Source organism: Arvicanthis niloticus, chromosome 2, assembly GCF_011762505.2.
Source record: "Arvicanthis niloticus isolate mArvNil1 chromosome 2, mArvNil1.pat.X, whole genome shotgun sequence".
NCBI classification, from domain to species: Eukaryota; Metazoa; Chordata; class Mammalia; order Rodentia; family Muridae; genus Arvicanthis; species Arvicanthis niloticus.
In genome coordinates, this window is record NC_047659.1 from 6,423,688 (window position 1) to 6,441,080 (window position 17,393).

Below are 17,393 nucleotides of genomic sequence, written 5' to 3' on the forward strand. Positions count from 1 at the left end.
AAGGGGTATGTGTATGAGGTAGCTTTTGGTACTGGGCTCACAGCCTCTTTCAGGAAGGAGGCTCTGTCCCCCCTCTCCCAAACAGGCCCAGCAGCCTCCTTCTATACCCCAACATCCTGTTCAAAACAAGAGCCCTTCCAGGATAGCATGTCTGCTCCACAGCCCCACCCAACCCATGGGTCAGGCCAAGGCTGGGCCCTTTCTACTCCCTGTTCTATTCCCTCCTCTCTGTGTTAAGAGTCTTCCTGGGACTCTCAGCCTTTGCTAATCTGTGCACACGGGCTCATTCCTCTGCTTCCAGGGCAGAGGCTTTGATCACCGTGGTTCTAACTGTTGCAGGATCATCCTCCACACCCCAGCTTTGCAGCCATCCACGGGAAGGTGGGCTTGCATCATCTCACCCTCTGCGCCCCTACCAAGGGTAGACGCCCACCCCGCTCTGGAGAGAGATGTCCCAGGTTTGGGTGTTGATCTTGTGTGATGAACTGGGTGTTTTGGTCTCTCTCTGAACTCAGTGGACTCTGGGGTCTGGATGTCAAGCCTGGAGGGCCAAAGATTTAGGGACTGGCAATTTTGCCTGAAACAGAGCCTTGGTCCTCACAGCCTTCCATGGGTGTTTATTGCTTCTGCTTATTTATTCTGCATCTGCTCCAGCATCCTAGGGGGTATTGTGCTCATGCTCAGCCAGCCTGCTCCTGCCTCCACACTTCAGACTGAGCACCAGGGAGAGAGGCAGGAGAGGGGCTGGGCCCAGTGTGGCCAGGGTGGGGGGAAGGGCTTTTAGGAATTTTGTGAAAGTCCTGTCTGTCACTTCTGCTTATATCTTATGCATGTTGGGGTTCATGTATGGAGCCAGGGACCTGACAGAAACCATCCTTAGAGCTTGGAACTGACTCTTGAAGCCTAAGGCAGGGGACCAGAGCAGAGAGTGGCTAGTAGGAGCTGGTCTCAGTCAACATTCCATCTTCTGTCCTCTCCCCAATCTCCAGCCAGGATTTCTCTGTGTAGCCCTGGCTGTCCTAGCTGTGTAGACCAGACTGGCCTCGAACTCACAAAGATCCCTTTGTCTCTGCCTCGAAAGTGTTGGAATTAAAAGCATGTGTCACCGCGCCCAGCCCATCTTCCCTATCTAAATGTCTTGTAAAGGTCAGCACTGTCTTACCTTTTATCAGAGACTTGAGCAAAGACCTGGGAACAGCCCAGGCTAGAAAGAGCTGCTGGCAGATCGCATACAAGGAGGTGACTCAGGTGGGAGCAGGGGGACAACTAGGAACCACGACAAGGAGCCACGGGACACTTGGACCTCCTGCAGGGCGAGCAGAGGAGGATCCTGAGCTGCAGACACTGGGCCAGCTTCAGTGACCTGTTGGGTCCTCACATGCCAAATCGCCTGAGCAAGCATGTGTAGTGCCCACCTCAGATGCACCGGCCAGGCAGGCAGCAGCTGGGAGTTCTGTGTAACCTCATATTGGACCTGAGAGGCTCCTGAGCCAACACATTTATCCCAGACAGCCACAGAAGCAGTTTACAAATCAGCATGGGGTTCAGCAGGTTTCCAAGAATTCTCCCTGGTTATCTTCCTGGGGCTTCCATGGCAGATACTCTAGATTTGGGAGAGCTGTAGAAAGGGGTGGGGCATCTTTGTTTGGAGACCCACCTACTAGATGGTGGCCAGCTGAAGGTAAAACTGGGGGAGGGTACAAGGAGAGGGCAGATTGGGAAGAGTGGCCCCAATACAGAGTCTTTCAAGCTTTTTTGTGGGTTCCTTTCTTTACCCAAGCCTTTGGACAGTCTATCACCACAGGAAGCAAGCAGGCAGAGGCAGCTGTGAAGTCGCTTTACTGTGGGCTTGTACTCTGTCAGCCACCTTCGGTGACCAGCTCCCACCCGAGTCCGTCCTCACAAGGGACAGTGGATACAAATAAAATAGTTCTCTAGAAAACAAGGTTTCCACCCCCTTCCCGCCCTTTGTCCTACCCCTCCCCCAGACAGTGAGTTCCTCTATCTCCAGACCTCCTTGGGGGCCTGGGGGTCTGGTGAGTGCCAAAAAAAAAAAAAAAAAAAAAAAAAAAAAAAAAAAAAAAAAAATACAAAAGAGAATCAAGTCAGCGACTAGTAGAGTTGTAGGCAACTGGAGTTCCAGGCTGATGGTGGCAGCCAGGAACAGGCGCTGGGGTGTGCGCAAGAGGTGTGTGTGTGTGTGTGTGTGTGTGTACCTGCGGGTGTTGGGGTGAGCAGCGTTTCTCCCCAGTTCCTGTCTCACCGCCAGCAAAAGAAAGGAAGAGGGGGAGAGGAAGAGGGAGAGGAGTAGAGGAAAGCGGAGGGAAAGGAGAAGGAGGAGAGGAAGGAGGGGAAGAGGGAGGAGGGGAGGGGGAAAAGGAGGAGGAGGGAGGGGGGAAGAGGAGGAGGAGAAGAAGAAGAGAAAGAGGAGGAGGAGGAGGAAAAAAGAGAGAACAAAGACAGAAACATAAGAAAATGGAAAATGATAAAGACATTAGGTCATAAAAAACTGAAAATCCGCAGTCCGCCGGGCCAGGGCTCCACAGCGCCCCCTGTGGCCGGCGCGGGCAGTGCCAGGCGGGTCTGGTGAGCGCGGGCGGAGCAGGGAGGGCGGGATGACTCTGCGAGTAGCACCTGGGAGCAGCTCAGCCGCACCCGTGTCGCCGCCGGGCCCGGGATCCCCGGACCCCTAGAATGGGCTCAGCAGGCCAGACGGGCGGCCAACCCGAGCAGCAGCAGGCATCCGAGCAGAGTGTCGGGGCTCGGGGCGGCGCCTGGCGCGCGGTCACAGTCCGGGCCAGCGTCGTCAGCGAGATCACAGCGGGGCTGCTCGCAGCGTATGCCGGTGTAGCCTGGCGGGCAGGCGCAGCGCTTGTTCTGCTCGCAGGTGCCGCCGTTCTGGCAGAGCAGCTGGTCGTCGTCGCACACGTTAGCTGCGGGCAGGAGGGGACAGTTGAGGCAGCTGTGGGGATGGACTGAGCTTCTGCAAAAGGGAGATGGGACACTCCCCCGGGGGGACGCACACCGTGAGAAACATCCTTGCAGGGTGGGACCTGGACCCTCCCTGTCCCCTGCCATTGACCCCCCCACTCTTTCCCGTTCTTCCCCAGCAGTGGCGCGGCTCTCCAGCACCCACTGTCTGCCCCAGAGTTTTGTTTTGTTTTGTTTTGCATACTCTGCTGCGGGTACCTAGAGCGCTCTGACAGCCTATGTTCCTCCGATCTCCGCAAGCCTTCATGTTTTGAGTGCAAACTCCAGCGCTCTCAGCCAATTTTAATCAGTTTCCCTTCGATCTCTGGCTCCCCTCCTTCCTGGCTTCCACTTGCCAAGGACTCCCCGTCCACTAAGACCGAGCAATGCCCACTCGAGCCCTTCCCCAAACACTTTAAAGCCCTTGCCCACTGCTGCATCAGACACGTCTCACTGAAGCCACGTGCTCAAAGCCCGCCCCCAGCCAGCAGCGGGCTCACGTAGGCTCCTCCCACCATGCTGGACCGTGCTCCCAGCCTAAAGACTCTCTGCCTTCAGGGGCCGGGTCTACTTACGATAGCATCCTTGGCGCCAGTAGTGCGTGGGAAGGCAGTCGTCGCACTTGGGCCCCACTGCGCCCTCCCTGCACTCGCAGAAGCCTGTCTCATTGCATCGATCGTGCACGGAGCCGATCTGGTTACAGTTACATTCTGTGGGAAGCAAGAGCATAGGACATGTGCAGCCAGAGTGGCCTGTGAACACCTACAAATGGGTCCTGCCAGGCCCAGCCTCTATAACCCGCCTTTATATCCTCATCTGGGTCTCTTGTGCTCCCTGGTGATGCTCCCCACAAGGCTGGGCTGTCCTGGGGACTGTTGGCACATTCACATGGCGAGAGAAGGCTCTGTATAGTTCTTCCTCCCCTGGCATCCAACACTCTTTTTCTAGTTTCACTGTGAGGGCTGAGCCAGCCCCATCCTTCTTTCTGAAGGGGACTACCAATACCAAGTGTAACAGGTGACAAGTGTCTGACCAGGAGACTACAGTGTGTGTGTGTGTGTGTGTGTGTGTGTGTGTGTCTGTCTGTCTGTCCTTGGCCCCCAGTCCTTGGCCTCAGATGGAGGCACAGACAGACAAGAAGGAGCACCTCTAATCAGATCCATTAGCCCCGCCCTGTCCCTGAAGCTGGCCCTGTGTGACACTAGCAACACAATTCTGCTCGATCACTTTAGAGTTGATGGAATTATCTGAAGGCCTCAGCCATTATCCAGAGTGACAGCTCTAGCTTTGCAGCTGATCAGGTGTGGGGCAGTGGGGACGGGAGGGATGGGCAGTGGTTCTGCTGACTGCAGGCGGGGGAGTGATGGCAGCGGGTGTGTGTGTGTGTGATAGTCAGTGGTTCTGCTGACTGATGGCTAAGATCTGGCAGCCCACAGACCTAAGACCTACCTGGTACCTGCGGCAAACATGTCAGAAGATGGGCAGTCCTGACTGCCCTTTTATGCTACTGGGTATCAGTTGGGGGCTATGGGTTTGGCTTTTAGGGTCTGTCCCCTGTCCAGGTCCAAGGAGTGCCATGGGCTTCTCTACAGAAAAGCCAGTACTGGACTAGGATGCTGAAGAAAGAGTGGGTGCCTATGAAGGCAGGCACAGCGTTGCAGCTTTAGACGGCTGGCTCTCAAGTTTGAAGGACAGTTTCAGCAACAGAGAGATAGAAACTGCTCACCTAGTCTACTGCCCAGCTTTCTATGAGCCCAGAGAAGACGAGCAATGGGCCAACTTTGCACAGCAAGTCTTAAGCTCTTACTAGCATCTCTGCTTCCTTTACAGTTGGGGGTCACTAGTAGTGGATCGGAGGGCCTCTGTCCCCTAGAGATGCCCAGATGGAGAGGGCCTCACCATGGGGTGTCCGCACTTCCTCCACAGCTGCAGGGTTTGAGGCCCACCCCTGCACCTGGTGCTTACCAATGCAGACGTTCTCGTCATCCAACTCGGCAGAGCCATTGCGGTAGTAGCCCAGGCGGCAGTGCTGACAGTGTTGTCCTCGAGTGTTGTGTTTGCAGCTGACGCAGGTCACTACGTTCAGGAAGTCAATGTAGCTGCAGCGGTTGGAGTGGCCGTAGCACTCGCAGTCTGGACCAGCCAAGTGGGAGAAACGCCAGTGGTCAGTGATACAGAGAAGGGCACAACCAAGAATATGCAGGGAAGGTGGCAGGAAACACCTTTAGGAGGAGGATCTGGAAGGGGTTTCAGGTCAGGGGCACTTCTGTAGCATGTGGATAAGGCTCGCCCTGTAAGCTTTGAATCCCCAGGAACCCATGACAGTCAGGGAGGCAGGGGCATGCTAACATCTGCCTGGGTCTCAGGGCAAGGTACTGTCTGAAGGATGCCACATGCTGGGCATCCAGCTGATTAGGAGGGCAGGGTCATGCTGCAGACTGCATTTATGGAGGGCAGTGCAAAAGTTCCAGGATTGCTTTAGTCCCCTCAAGGGCCTATGGATGAATGGAGTCATACACAGATGTGGACATGATGGAATGGAACAGAACCTTCCTCCCATGCTGCTTTGGAAGAGGGAAACTGGCTACTGTTTCTGCAGGTCCCTATAGGACCCTTCTTACTGGCCTGGATGTCCCACAAGTTTGATTGGTACTGAATTGCTAGTTTCAGCAAGACTCTGGGCACCTATCTCCTGGCTTCCTCTGGTCTCCGCCCAGCTTGCGAATGTCACTGTCGAGTTTAAACCAAAGCCACCTCTGAGCCAGTGTGGGACCTTGTACTCGCCCTCCCACAGGTGATTTTGGTTTTATTGTTTTAAGACAGGGTTTCAAGTAGCTCAGGTGACCAGGGACTCAATAACTAGCTCAGAATGACCTTGAATGTTTGGTCTTCCTACCTCCACCTCCTGGAATTACAGTCATGCAAGTCCACATCCAGTCAATGCTATATTGCACATGAAAGCTGGCCACCCTCTGTGCAGCTATCCCTAGAGGACTTCAGCTCCCTCTCTTGTGATGACCATGGTGGTGCTGACCTGGTCTCCATATGGTCAAAGGCACAGGAAACCCTGGAGAAACCTTCGTGATACATCTAGGAGAGCTACTGGATCCACGCATGGGTCTACCCGACCCGATTCTTTACCTTGACCCTCCAGAGACACCGTAAAACATCCTCCAAATGCCCCCAAAGAGCATTGCCAGTGACCAGGGTGTCCCAGATTCCACTCCAACCAAGACAAGCCCCTGGGCCACACCCCCCAGGGGAGCCAGGACAGGCTATTTGTGGCAGCTGCTGCTTCTGCCATGTGCCTGCCCACTGTGCCTGAGTTGACTTCTGACTCATCCCAGCTTCCAGCTCCCTTGGGGCTGGAGAGACTCAGCTTAACCTTGACCCAGATATTCTGGGAGGGTTTTCTGAGTTGGTACCAACTAGCTAGCCCTGTCCTGCATTGTCTTTTCTCCAGTGAACGGATGAGGAGGTGGGAGGCCTGACTCAGGGCATCTTCTTACCTTGAAATTCTTCAATGGGTATCACCTGAGGAGATCTGGGCTTGAGCTGGAAAAGTGTAGAGTCCTTGGCTTGGGAAGGGACAGCGACAGAGATAGCCACAGCTTAGAGAGATGAGAAAGGAGTTTTTATACCTGCCACGGTCCAATCACCAGGGAAGCCATCTGTGCCACCAGGGAAGCCATTCGTACCAAGGGAGAAGCTAGACCAAGGCACTGGAGTGTGTGGAGTGTGGTTCTTCTGAGTTCCAGGCTGAAGCACCTTGTAGCCATGACAATGGGTACCTACTGCCCTGGTCCCTGAAGACACTTACACATCTTCTGGAACAATCCCCATGTACCTTCTCCATCTCCTGACACCCTCTCCCTGCCGCTAAGACATTTGCTGACACTGAGAGACATTTGGCTGTTTGAAAGCAAATGGCACCGTGCTTCTGCCCTTTCCCTCTGTCCCCCAGTCTCCCCTGGTCATCAAATCCCCAGCCTAAACCTGGCATTAAAGACTGCATCTTGGGGCTGGAGGTCTTAGAGAGGACATGGGTTCAGTTCCCAGCACCTGTGTTAGCTCATAACTGCCTGTAACTCCAGTTCCAGCATTCTTCTGACCTCCATGGGCACCAGGCACACATGTAGTGCACATACATACGTGCGAGCAAAACATACACATAAAATAAATATGTTAAATATATTTAAGACTGCATTTTCTTTCCTTCAGAGGACATTTTTCTGCTCTAGCTAGGATGGGTCCTTTGCTGTCTTTGCAAATGTCAACAAGCCAAGAATGCAGTAGCACTACCCTTCCCTGCCTGGAATCCCAGCATCCTTGAAGGTAAGCACGCTATTATCATTGAGAAAACAGGCCCCAGGCTTCCCTCTAGGAGTCCATGGCTGTTCAGTGGGACCAAGGTAGGAAATGACTCGTGTATTCATCTCTAGAGAGGATGTGTTGATTGAGGAACCTCTAGGATGCTAAAAGTACTTGTGACCCCCCCCCCCCGTTGTGTAGTCATTTGCCAGTAGAGGGCGCACAAAGCCCGCCTCACTGCTCATTCGTTCCAGGTTGGGGGGGGGGCAGTTGGAGGGGAGCTTGCGATGTTGGATGGGGTGGGGCAAGGACAACAGGACCGAGAACAGGTCAACTGGGGACAGCTTAGGACAACCTTCCTTTCTGAAGAGTCAAGCTAGCCCAGGTACATTCACGTCCATCTATGGCTACAGATGAGCCCCCTGTCCTGGGTGTTTCCCCACCATGGGAGAATAATTAATTCACTTGACCTGGTCCTGGGGGCTTCTACATGACTCACACCCTCACTGGTTAAGTGCCAAGCCTTTGCCTCAGGCTTCTTCTGCACCTTCATTTACTCATAGCCACGCCCATTCTGGGTCCACCTGACCCTCTCTGGGCCCCATCAGCTGCCTATGTATCCCACATGTGACCCACATTGTGAGGAGGGAGAAGAGCAGTCCCTGTAATAAAGGACATCCTTCTATAAACCCTGAAGCCCTCAGAGAAGGGTTAGAGATGTTACCTACTGGCTTCCAATGGGGGCAGAGCTGGGGATAGGGGGTAACAATAGCTATAGGACCTCATTGCTTTGACCCTAAGTTCTTTTTCCCAACTCCTTCCAGTTCTTGGGGTCTCCAGCCACATAAGCTTGCTACCCTTACCATAAGGGAGGGTCTAAAATGGACTCCTGGGGTCTCAGGCCAGGCATAGGCCCTGCCCTCATACCTTCTGCACTGGAGGACACCTGGGGCCAGAAAGAGCTGTCCCCAAGGGGGGTCACAGTAGGTGGCTTGGTCTGACCTTGGGAGGAAGAAGAGAAGAAATCAAGTCATTCAAGGGATGATGCCCCTTCCCTTCAGAGGCTCCTGTAAGAAGCAGCACTACAGGCCCCGTCTACACTGGCCATGAACCATGGTCCAAATTCACTAGAGAGGCAGCATCTACACTCTTGCAGCTGCAGAGGATATGCGCACATTTGAAAGCTGATGAGAGGAGGCCCCCATGCCTGAGGCCCTGTGGGCTTTAGATAGTTCTTCCTTCACCTTCCTTCACTGCTTTCAAAACCCTTCCCTCTTTGTGTGAAGCCTCGGGCTAATGCTGTGTTGGGGGACATTGTCCTGGCCAGCGTGATGGACACATTGAGAAAGTTCTAGCAGGTTCCTCAGAGTTGGATGTCTAATTAATTCTCCTTCCTGATCATTGCCTTGAGGATCAGGGACCTCGGCACGAGTCACCAACTGCCCCATCCGCAACACTCAGTTCCCAGAGCTGAACACACAGCAAGAAGCACAGGCAGCAATCACTTTGCTAAATTCAAAGGACAGAACTGGGAGAAGATTGTGGGGGTGGGGGTCAGGGGAAGCTAATGTCTTCCCTTCTGAAAAGGGATTATTCGTGGTGGTTGATGGAGAAACAAAAAGAAATTCTACCAGGTAAAAAATGGCGGGAGATTCCCAGCTGGGAGCTTGAAGCCTTTGGATATCAAATTGACATTAATATGGTATTCAGTGAAGAGACGAGGCCGCAGGACCCAAATTGGCAAGGGTTTAATTAGAGCCCTGGTAAAACCACCCCGAAGGCATCTTGCTTCTGAGCTTGGCTTCCCCAAGCCCCTTGAGGAGGCTGGGAAGGACTAGGCTTTCTAGCCTGGCTTTCAGGAGAGCACTGCCTTCCAGACAGCATCTGGGTCTGGGGTTTCAAGACTCAGCTGGGCTGTAGCTAAAGAGGTCTGAGAATCTGGTGGAGGGTGCTGGGTCCAGGAAGAGAAAGCTTCTGGCTGCATTTTGCTAGGACATGCTCAGGTGTCCTGTGTTGTGTGTCAAGGCTAGACAGAGGGTCCAAAGGAACCAAGAACCCATGCTAGCTAGGTCTTAATGGTGGGGCCACTTCTAAGCACCTGAGACTTCAGGGCAGTATCCCTGGATGGCAGAGGGGACAGAGAATGGATGGAGTGAGCCAGTCCTGTGCTCCTGCTTGGACTGTGGGTTTCCTGGGACCTTGGGAAGTTCTCTCTCTCTCTCTCTCTCTCTCTCTCTCTCTCTCTCTCTCTCTCTCAAAATGACTTTATCAAGGTATAATTTGCATGCCATAGATGCAGCAGCTTCTTCCTAAGCCTTCATCCCTTCCCCCAGGGAGACTAGGAAGATAACACTGTTCAGCCAGCCAGACACCTACATGCAACTGGGATCCAGATCTTTTTAGGTATGCCAAGTGTCCCGGGGACTCTAAGCACAGGCCACACAGGAGCCAAGGATGTCCTAGATGTGAAGTTGCAGGCTGCTGGCTGTTACCTTGAAGCTGCCTCCTCCCCTTCATGCTCAGCTATCCAGTGCAGGGCTCAGAACTGCAGATCTGACAGTCGTTGAAAGTTTGCTGTTGCTGAAGATGGTCATGCCTCTGCTCACTAGCAAAGTCCTGGAGTCAGCCAGTCCTGTACCCCAGGGGGAGTTTCAGAACTCAGACCCCACTTCTGGAGAGAGCTCACTGGGCCCTCTCTGCCTTCTCATATTTACCTTTCAACCTCACAGTCTGCCCCACACCACTTACAGAAAGGCAGCTCCCAAGTGGGTTCATGGTTCCTCAGTACCTGACAGAGCTTGTCTCCCACCCAGGTGGACCACTGGTCAGTAGCAGGCAGAGTGCCCCACCCCTTCCTGCTTATTTCTGCTTCCCTCTCCCCATCACAGGTTCGGCAAAGTCCAAAGGTCTCTGAAGGAGGCCCAGGCTGCTAAGCCTCAAAGCCCAGATTCCTCCACTTCAAAAGGACACAGAGGTTTCCGCTAAAAGTCTTCATCTCTTGGTCCAGCTCCCTCCACAGTTCTCCACAGAGAGGTTCAGGGTGAGCCCCTGTGGTGTGATCCTGGGAAGGCGACTTTCTCAAGGCTGTCTGTTGACCTGGGGAGGCTACTCTGTGGAGCAGACAGTGACAGGACAGAGTGTGGGGTTCATCTCTTCCCCAACTGCTGGAGGGATCTCCATCTTCAGATGTCACCTGCCATGGGACAAGGAGTGTCTGGGCAGGGACAATGAATGAAAGAGGAGAAAGGTCAGGGCTATCCAAGGAATAAGGACCCTCAGCAAGTCTCCCCTGAAAGGGTTGGGGAGGGATGAGCTGCTGGAGCCAGGAGGAAGTTACTTGGCTACCATCTTGCTGGTATCATCTTGTTGGTACCCTCTGGCAGGAAGAATCTTTTTAAGATTCCCAGCATCTGCAGTAGACCAGTCTTGGCAAGAGTTTCCCAGGTGATCCAGAGGGCCACATCAGGATGCCACATAACTTGTATACACAAATACTGCTTCAGGAGGGCAAACAGCCAGCCAAGTCTGTAGGCCTGTGTGTAGCTGCACATGTAGCCCCTTCTGTAAGGCAGGAATTTGGCCTGGGCCTGTCTCTTCTCATAATCTCCTCCACTAATCCAGCCCTGTTTTCCCACTGGCCAGCATCTGGACAGAGGTAACCAGTAGGTGACCAGCAGGGGATAGATCCTGAGCCAGCTCCATGGATGGACAACAAACCATGTGTGAGTGACAAGGCACCATTTCTGGCTGAATATCTGGGTGGACTTGCTGTCATGGGCACCTTCCTACAATGTCCCCTGTACCCTTGGCCACACTGGCCTCTGAGCCCTTCTTTACAATGCTTGGAGGGACAAGCAGAAGACAATTCTAGGAGCTTCAGGGGTTGCCCTGGCTAAGACTCCTGACAGAATGGTTTCCTGACATGGCCTGGGGACCCCCTCAACCAGTGCTTTTATGGGGCTAGATGCTAGCAGTTTCTACTCTAAGAGGCAAGCGTCTGCTCTCCTTGGGTAAGGGAGGCAAGAAAGGAAGGGGCAGGCATCCCTGGGGGTACTCTCATACCTACCTGTGGGCTGTGGGGTCCTTGGGGCTGTAGGGACTTGGATGGTAGATGTGGAGGGGGTAGAAGTGATAGGGCCCCTCCTTGTGGCCTCAGTGGCCATAGGGGCTTTGGGGGCAGGGTTTTTTCTGGACCTGCTGGTACCTGGCAAGACATGGAGAAAGCAAGAAAGGGTGGGGTAGAGCATCCCAGAGAATCCTTTCCTTACTCTGATGTTGAGGCCAGTGATGCTTGCAGAACCCAGTTCCCTCTACCCACTAGCATCCCAGACAGGGTCAGCCTGGCCGAGACAAGACAGTAGGGCAGGGTGTGTCCCCACAGAAACATGATGAAGTCCTTGGAAGCATCCTTAAGGCCTGGGGTCTGCCACAGTTTGACACTGACAAGCCCTTTCCTGCTGACTCTTGGGAGTAGTCGAAGATCCTTTGGGGCAGGGAGTGAATTTGCAATGTTTAAATGAGATGCTACCGTGCCCTGCATTGCACAGCCACCTGGCCCCACTACATGCTCGAGAAGACCAAGTGGATGGGAGTCGACAGGAGCCCACATCAGACCCCCTCACTATCCTTGGGATTTCTAAGACACCTGCACTCTTGCAGATGCCCTTCCCCAGCCTGACACTCCCGAGACATCAGAGGGTTGGCATCAGAGCTTGCCCCCTCCAGCCTTGTGGCAGAGTAGGCTGGCTTTGGAGGCTGCCTGGACGAGGTACCAAATGGTCAAACTCAAGGGACGGACACTGCCACTCGTAGTGAAGGCCTCTATTTCTGGCTGTGCACAAAGGACAGAATGGAGTGTGAGGAGACAGGGCGGTCTGTCCACTCAGGGGTCAGAGACCCAAATCACACAAAAGCCCTGTCCTTCTTTCAAAGCAGCGTAAGAAAGCTCCTGGGAGACCTGAGGTGAGGTGGAGAGGCAGATGGGTGTGATTAGGTGCAGTAGGATACATGGAGGCGAGATAACCCTGAGATAGCAGCCCCTTCATGCCCGCTCTCCAGGCCCAGCCGCAGAGTCTTGTACAGAGCATGGTACTTACTGCCAAAGGCGGAGCCTGCAGCCGCACCTGTAGGAGCACAAGAGGGTTACAGTGTTAGACACAAGGCCTGGCCATCTCCACCTGCACAGGAAGTGTACAAGGGAGGGGGAGCCACAGAGGTGTCCTCCAGGCCCACTAAAGGGAAGGAAACTTAGAGGGCCCGAGACTGTCCAGTCACAGGGGCAGCCTCAGTGAGACCATACCTATGGGGACTCACGCTACTGACTGCCTGAAGGCTGCTTTTAGTCTAGTTTGCAGATGGGACATTGTAAACTGTTTCTTCCCCAGGACATTGTGACAAGTCCTCCCTCAACCTTCAGGCTCCCTAGGGCAGGATAATGCCCTCAGGATGGAGTTATCAGCACAGAATTGAAGGTGTGGCCTTAGCCTGCTGGGAGACATGACAATGGGAGAAGCTGAATCTAAGTCTCTTTAGGCATTCTGTGCCTCTCTGGGAGAGGAAGCCTGGGTTGTGGTTTGATGGGGGTGCCACCATCCCAGAATAGAACTGTCACAGTCACAGAAGGAAGGAGTCAGTCATGGCTTCACTCTAGGCGGTTCTAAGAAAGGCTTTACCTTAGGCAGGGACAGTGGGGCGGGTGGGTGCCGTGGCTTTCCTGGCATCTACTCTGGGCTTACAGACCTCGGCAGGTACTGTATGCATGTGATATGGACGAGACCTTGGGAGTGTGGGAGCTGAGAGCAAGGACTCATAGGTGCTGGGAGTGGGGCATAGGGGCAAGACTCCTTCAGAGTCTGCCCCTGAGGGAGACAAAGGCCCAATCCCAAGAGACAGGGCATAGAGGATTTTGGCTTTCTGGAGACATGGAGGGAGGGGTAAGGTGATCTCACAGGGGCCTTGTACTTGGGGGGGGCTGACAACTTAGGGTTTCATTCCCGAGGCTTTGAGGTAGTGGGCACCTAGAAAGGGGTGCCCCCGTGATTATGAAGAGGAGGTCCTTGAGAGGAGGTAGGTAGATGGAAGTGGGGGTGGGGAGCAGGCTCTCACAGCAGGGAGGAGACACACAAAAGCGGCTCAGGTTTGTTTGTCTACTGCTTAGGTAGGTCATGGGGACAGTGGCCCTGGGTATTTTGCAGGTGGGAGTCTTGGTCCGTGATGGTGGAGGTGACAGTCAAGAGGCTGAGGAAGGAACCAGGCAGAAGTGCTGGGGGTTGGGTCTGGCCTTAGGACAGATGGAAAGGAGACAAGCCCACTAATGAGAGATAGCAACAAGGACTAAAGGAAGGTTTAGGATACAAAGAGATGTGGAGAGTTACTCAGGATGAGGGGGATAGACAGGGGGCAGGTCAACAGCCTGCCAAGCCCCCTCTGTGCCTTTGAAGACCCTTGAGTGCCTTGAGGTGCCTGGCAAGTCACCTCTTCAAAGGCTTGTCACACTGCCTGCTGTAGCCCAGGCGCACCACGCCTGTTACTGGCTGCCTTGCTGCAGCTTTTAGCTTTGATCAGTCTAAAGCCACATGAATCTTTTAGGGGTGAGGGAGGGGGCCAGATGGGACAAGTGGTTTAGGAACTACGTGGGCCCTGGCTTTGTCACTGGGTCTCGTGCTGTCTGAAACTGGCTGTAGAAGCAGGAAGGCACTGGGCTGTCTGGGCCTCCGGGTGCTCATCTGGAGGGCGGGTTAGTCGCAGTACTCCTGTGGTGTTGTAAGGACTCGGGGAGCGACATGTGGCATCTGGTGTAGCCTCAGCTGCACAGGTCATTTGGTGTGTTTCAGGTGCCAGCCTAGGCTCTCCTCTGCTCATGGCCTAGATCCTTGTGGAGCTGTTTTGGGGACAGGGAGATCTCTCAAAGGATGCTCATGATGCAGACACAGACATGTATAGACAAAACTCTCACATGGCTTCCCGTGATGGCTGAGCAAGGGGAGACAAGACTGGGCTGAGAACAGGGGCTCAGACCAAGAGTCTCAAAGGATATAGCTACAAAATGTGAAAGCACCACTGAGTGCTGGCAGCCGGGCTGCAGATGCAGGGCCAGATGTGACATGTGACATGTGGCACACACCTCATAAGACTCCTTAGGGTACAAGGGTGCATTCGCCATACTCCCCTTTCTGCATCTCCATGGGGTTCCTGCCTGCTCTCAGAATGAAAAAGGGTGGCAGACAAGATGCTGAGAAGGTTTGGCCTGCCTGCAACTAGGACTGAAACAGCCTAGAAGACATGGAGGAGGGAAGCTGGAGGGGCAACATGTGTGTGTATGTATGCCAGCTGCCCCCTCCCCTCCTCTGTGTGTGCACATGTGAGCCACCATGCTGGGGCACAGAATGGGGACTGCAGCTGGGCAGGCTATATACGTACAGGCATTGGGAGAGCCATGGGGCAGTGGCAGGTAGGAGCCAGCTCGCCAGGCACGTGTGCGGAAGTTCTTCTTGCACTTGCCACAGTCAGGGCCCGTGGTGTTGTGTTCACACTCACACTGCAGGCTGCCCTCTCGTACCGTGCACAGGTTGGCATGCAGGTTGCACTTACACCTGAGGAGACCAGAAGATGGGAAGGGTCAGCAAGGCCCAGGGTAGGCCTCTGGTCCTCTGGTGAAGTTGATAACTCTGGAGCAGGAGTGGCCAGGTGTGTGCTGGGATGTCCTAGGAGGGACTCTGGAGGCCAGTGGTCCATTGCACACTCAGACTTTCCTTCTGCACAAAGAGTCCAGACTCCCTCTCCTATGGTTTGGAGGCCTTTCCTAGCCAGGCAGCTCTGGACCCTGAGACTGACTCTGGTTCCCATCTGGCTGGATTTCTAGACTTCTGCTTTTGGGAGGGGAGAGACTCCCTTATCCCAGATGTTTCAGCAACCTGACTACCTTAATTCCTTCTTATTTTTATTTTTCTGTTTTAAAAGAGATCATCTCACAAAGCCCAGGCCGGCCTTAAATTAGCCTCAAAGCCAAGGATAACCTTGAACTTCTGATAGTCCCACATTTACTTCCCAAGTGCTAGGAGTACAGGTATTGGTTATTTTTAAAAAGTTAAGTGTGTGTGTGTGTGTGTGTGTGTGTGTGTGTGTGTGTGTGTCCATTCAGGTACACAAACACCACAATATGCATGTAGAGGGCAGAGGACAACTTTTGAGAGGTGGTTCTTCCTTTAAACATGTGGAGCCTGGGGAAGAAACTTGGGCCGTCAAGTTTTAGAGAAGGTATGTTTACTAGCAAAGCAATCTCTCCAGTTCCATAGTCATATGTGTGTGTGTGTCTGTGTGTGTGTGTATGTGTGTGTACATACATGCATGGGCATGTGTTTGGGTGTGTGTGTTGGAGATTGAACCCAAGGCTCTGTGCACAATGGGTAAACACTTGACCCACTGAGACACATCCCCACACTCACCTTATCACTTAACTAAGGTGGGCAAGCAGGTGACAGATCGTGAACCGTGCCCCAGCACGTCCTGTACATACAGAGTCCTGGCTGAAAGCTGTAGAACCAGGCACTTGAGGTTGACAGAGAAAACCCCAGCTTCTCAGCCCCATCAGTTCACCCACACATGTATTATTTACCATTTATTCAAATATTCATAGGCACCTCATCATTGTGCAAACTGGTAAATAAAGGGAAAGGAATAAGCATGGGTTCCACCTATCTTCCACAAGCTCTACCTCGGGGTTACTTAAAATTGATGAGGGCACATTCCTTTTTATACCATCATTTCATGATAGAATTGGGGACTCCTAAGAATGGAGGGCTCTGGGCACTGAGCCATGACAGCCCAGAAGATCACAGATGACACAACCAGAGCAGAAACTTTCTAGATCACACTGGTGTGGAACTTGAATTAGACCAAATCTGGGCCAGCAACGCAGAGGACAGAGCAAACACTGAACACATCCAGCAGGATGCAGCCCATACGGTGCTGGCAGGCACCTGGTTACTCATAGGTGGATGCCAAACGGTGCCAATTGGTATGAAGGGAGGGGACCACAGCGACCTCAAAGGCATGCCAATCCAGGGCAAAGTGTGCACCTGGCTGGGCTTGGTGGTTTCCACTCAGAGGATGCCGGTTGTACCATGGCAATCGATACCAAGGGTGTTTATGACATTAGTGTAGTCAGCTGTCACGATGCTGTTGCAAACTGGCTGTTTGAGTCTCTGTCCTTTAGAGAAACCCAGAAATATTTATAAGTGCAGTTATGGGACAGTTGAGAGTGGCTTTTTGGTTGAGACTGGGCCACACAGCAAAGGCACTAAGTCAAAGAGGACCCCAGATGGTAGCTGGAGTAGGAGGCGCTTGTTGTGTGGGCGTGGGTGTGGGAATGTGAAGTTCTTAGCAGCCCAAAGTTAAAGAGAGAGAGAGACCTGGACACAGTGGTCCATACCTGCAAGCCTTGGTGTGAGGCTGAGACAGGAGGATCTCAAGTTCCAGGTCAGCCAGGGCTATAGAAAGTCCCTGTCCAGAAAACGAAACCAAACCAACAAAATTAGTGGGGAGTGGGGAGGTGAGCCCCTGTGTGTGAAGGCACGAGAGTGTGCCTTATTCTGAGATGGGCAGACGCCCAAGTTACATTGTCAATATTTGCAAAAAGCAAATTGTGACTGGTATGCTGTGTGGAATCTTATTTTTATTAAAATATGCAAGGAAAATATTTGTAGGGCACCAGTAATGTAGCAGGCTTTGAGCTGGGGGGTTGGGGGTTTTTAATGAATTAGGTAAGTTAAATGGTTAGCAAAGAAGATGGGGGAGGGGCTCTGCTCTGATGGAGCTCCAGGGAGAACTTCTCCGAACCCAAATCTGCAGGACAGTCTAGAAGCAGGGAACCTTCTAGAAAGAGCAAGAGTGTGAGGAGGTTCCTGGGATGGAGAGGAAGCTCAGATGGTGGTAGCTGGTAGCGCCTTACTGGGACACAATGGACTGGTTGACATTTTATAGCAGTATGGCCCCTCTGGGCACATGGGGACAACACCCAGGCAGGGTACCAGCAGACATCTTGGATCCCTGTCATACCTGGTGAACGTCATACCCAAAAGACTATTGCTGGGATCTAGGGAATGGCCTGCCAG

At 53.3% G+C, this 17,393-nt stretch overlaps 1 protein-coding gene across 5 annotated transcripts in view; it reads right to left on the bottom strand.

Moving 5' to 3' along the window:
- Window positions 1–1,822: 1,822 nt before the first annotated feature.
- Ntng2 (netrin G2) overlaps window positions 1,823–17,393 on the bottom strand; it is a 62,260-nt gene continuing 46,689 nt past the window's right edge. For 4 of the 5 annotated variants that reach the window (XM_034494030.2, XM_034494034.2, XM_034494032.2 and 1 more), the window contains 8 exons: window positions 14,701–14,873; window positions 12,378–12,404; window positions 11,348–11,485; window positions 8,209–8,283; window positions 6,480–6,581; window positions 4,936–5,103; window positions 3,546–3,680; window positions 1,823–2,933 (listed from right to left, as the gene is read on the bottom strand). In XM_034494030.2, coding sequence (XP_034349921.1) covers window positions 2,701–2,933; window positions 3,546–3,680; window positions 4,936–5,103; window positions 6,480–6,581; window positions 8,209–8,283; window positions 11,348–11,485; window positions 12,378–12,404; window positions 14,701–14,873 — 1,051 coding nt within the window. In that variant the 3' untranslated portion in view covers window positions 1,823–2,700. The remainder of the gene's footprint in view (window positions 2,934–3,545; window positions 3,681–4,935; window positions 5,104–6,479; window positions 6,582–8,208; window positions 8,284–11,347; window positions 11,486–12,377; window positions 12,405–14,700; window positions 14,874–17,393) is intronic. The other variant, XM_034494036.2, reaches the window with a different exon arrangement.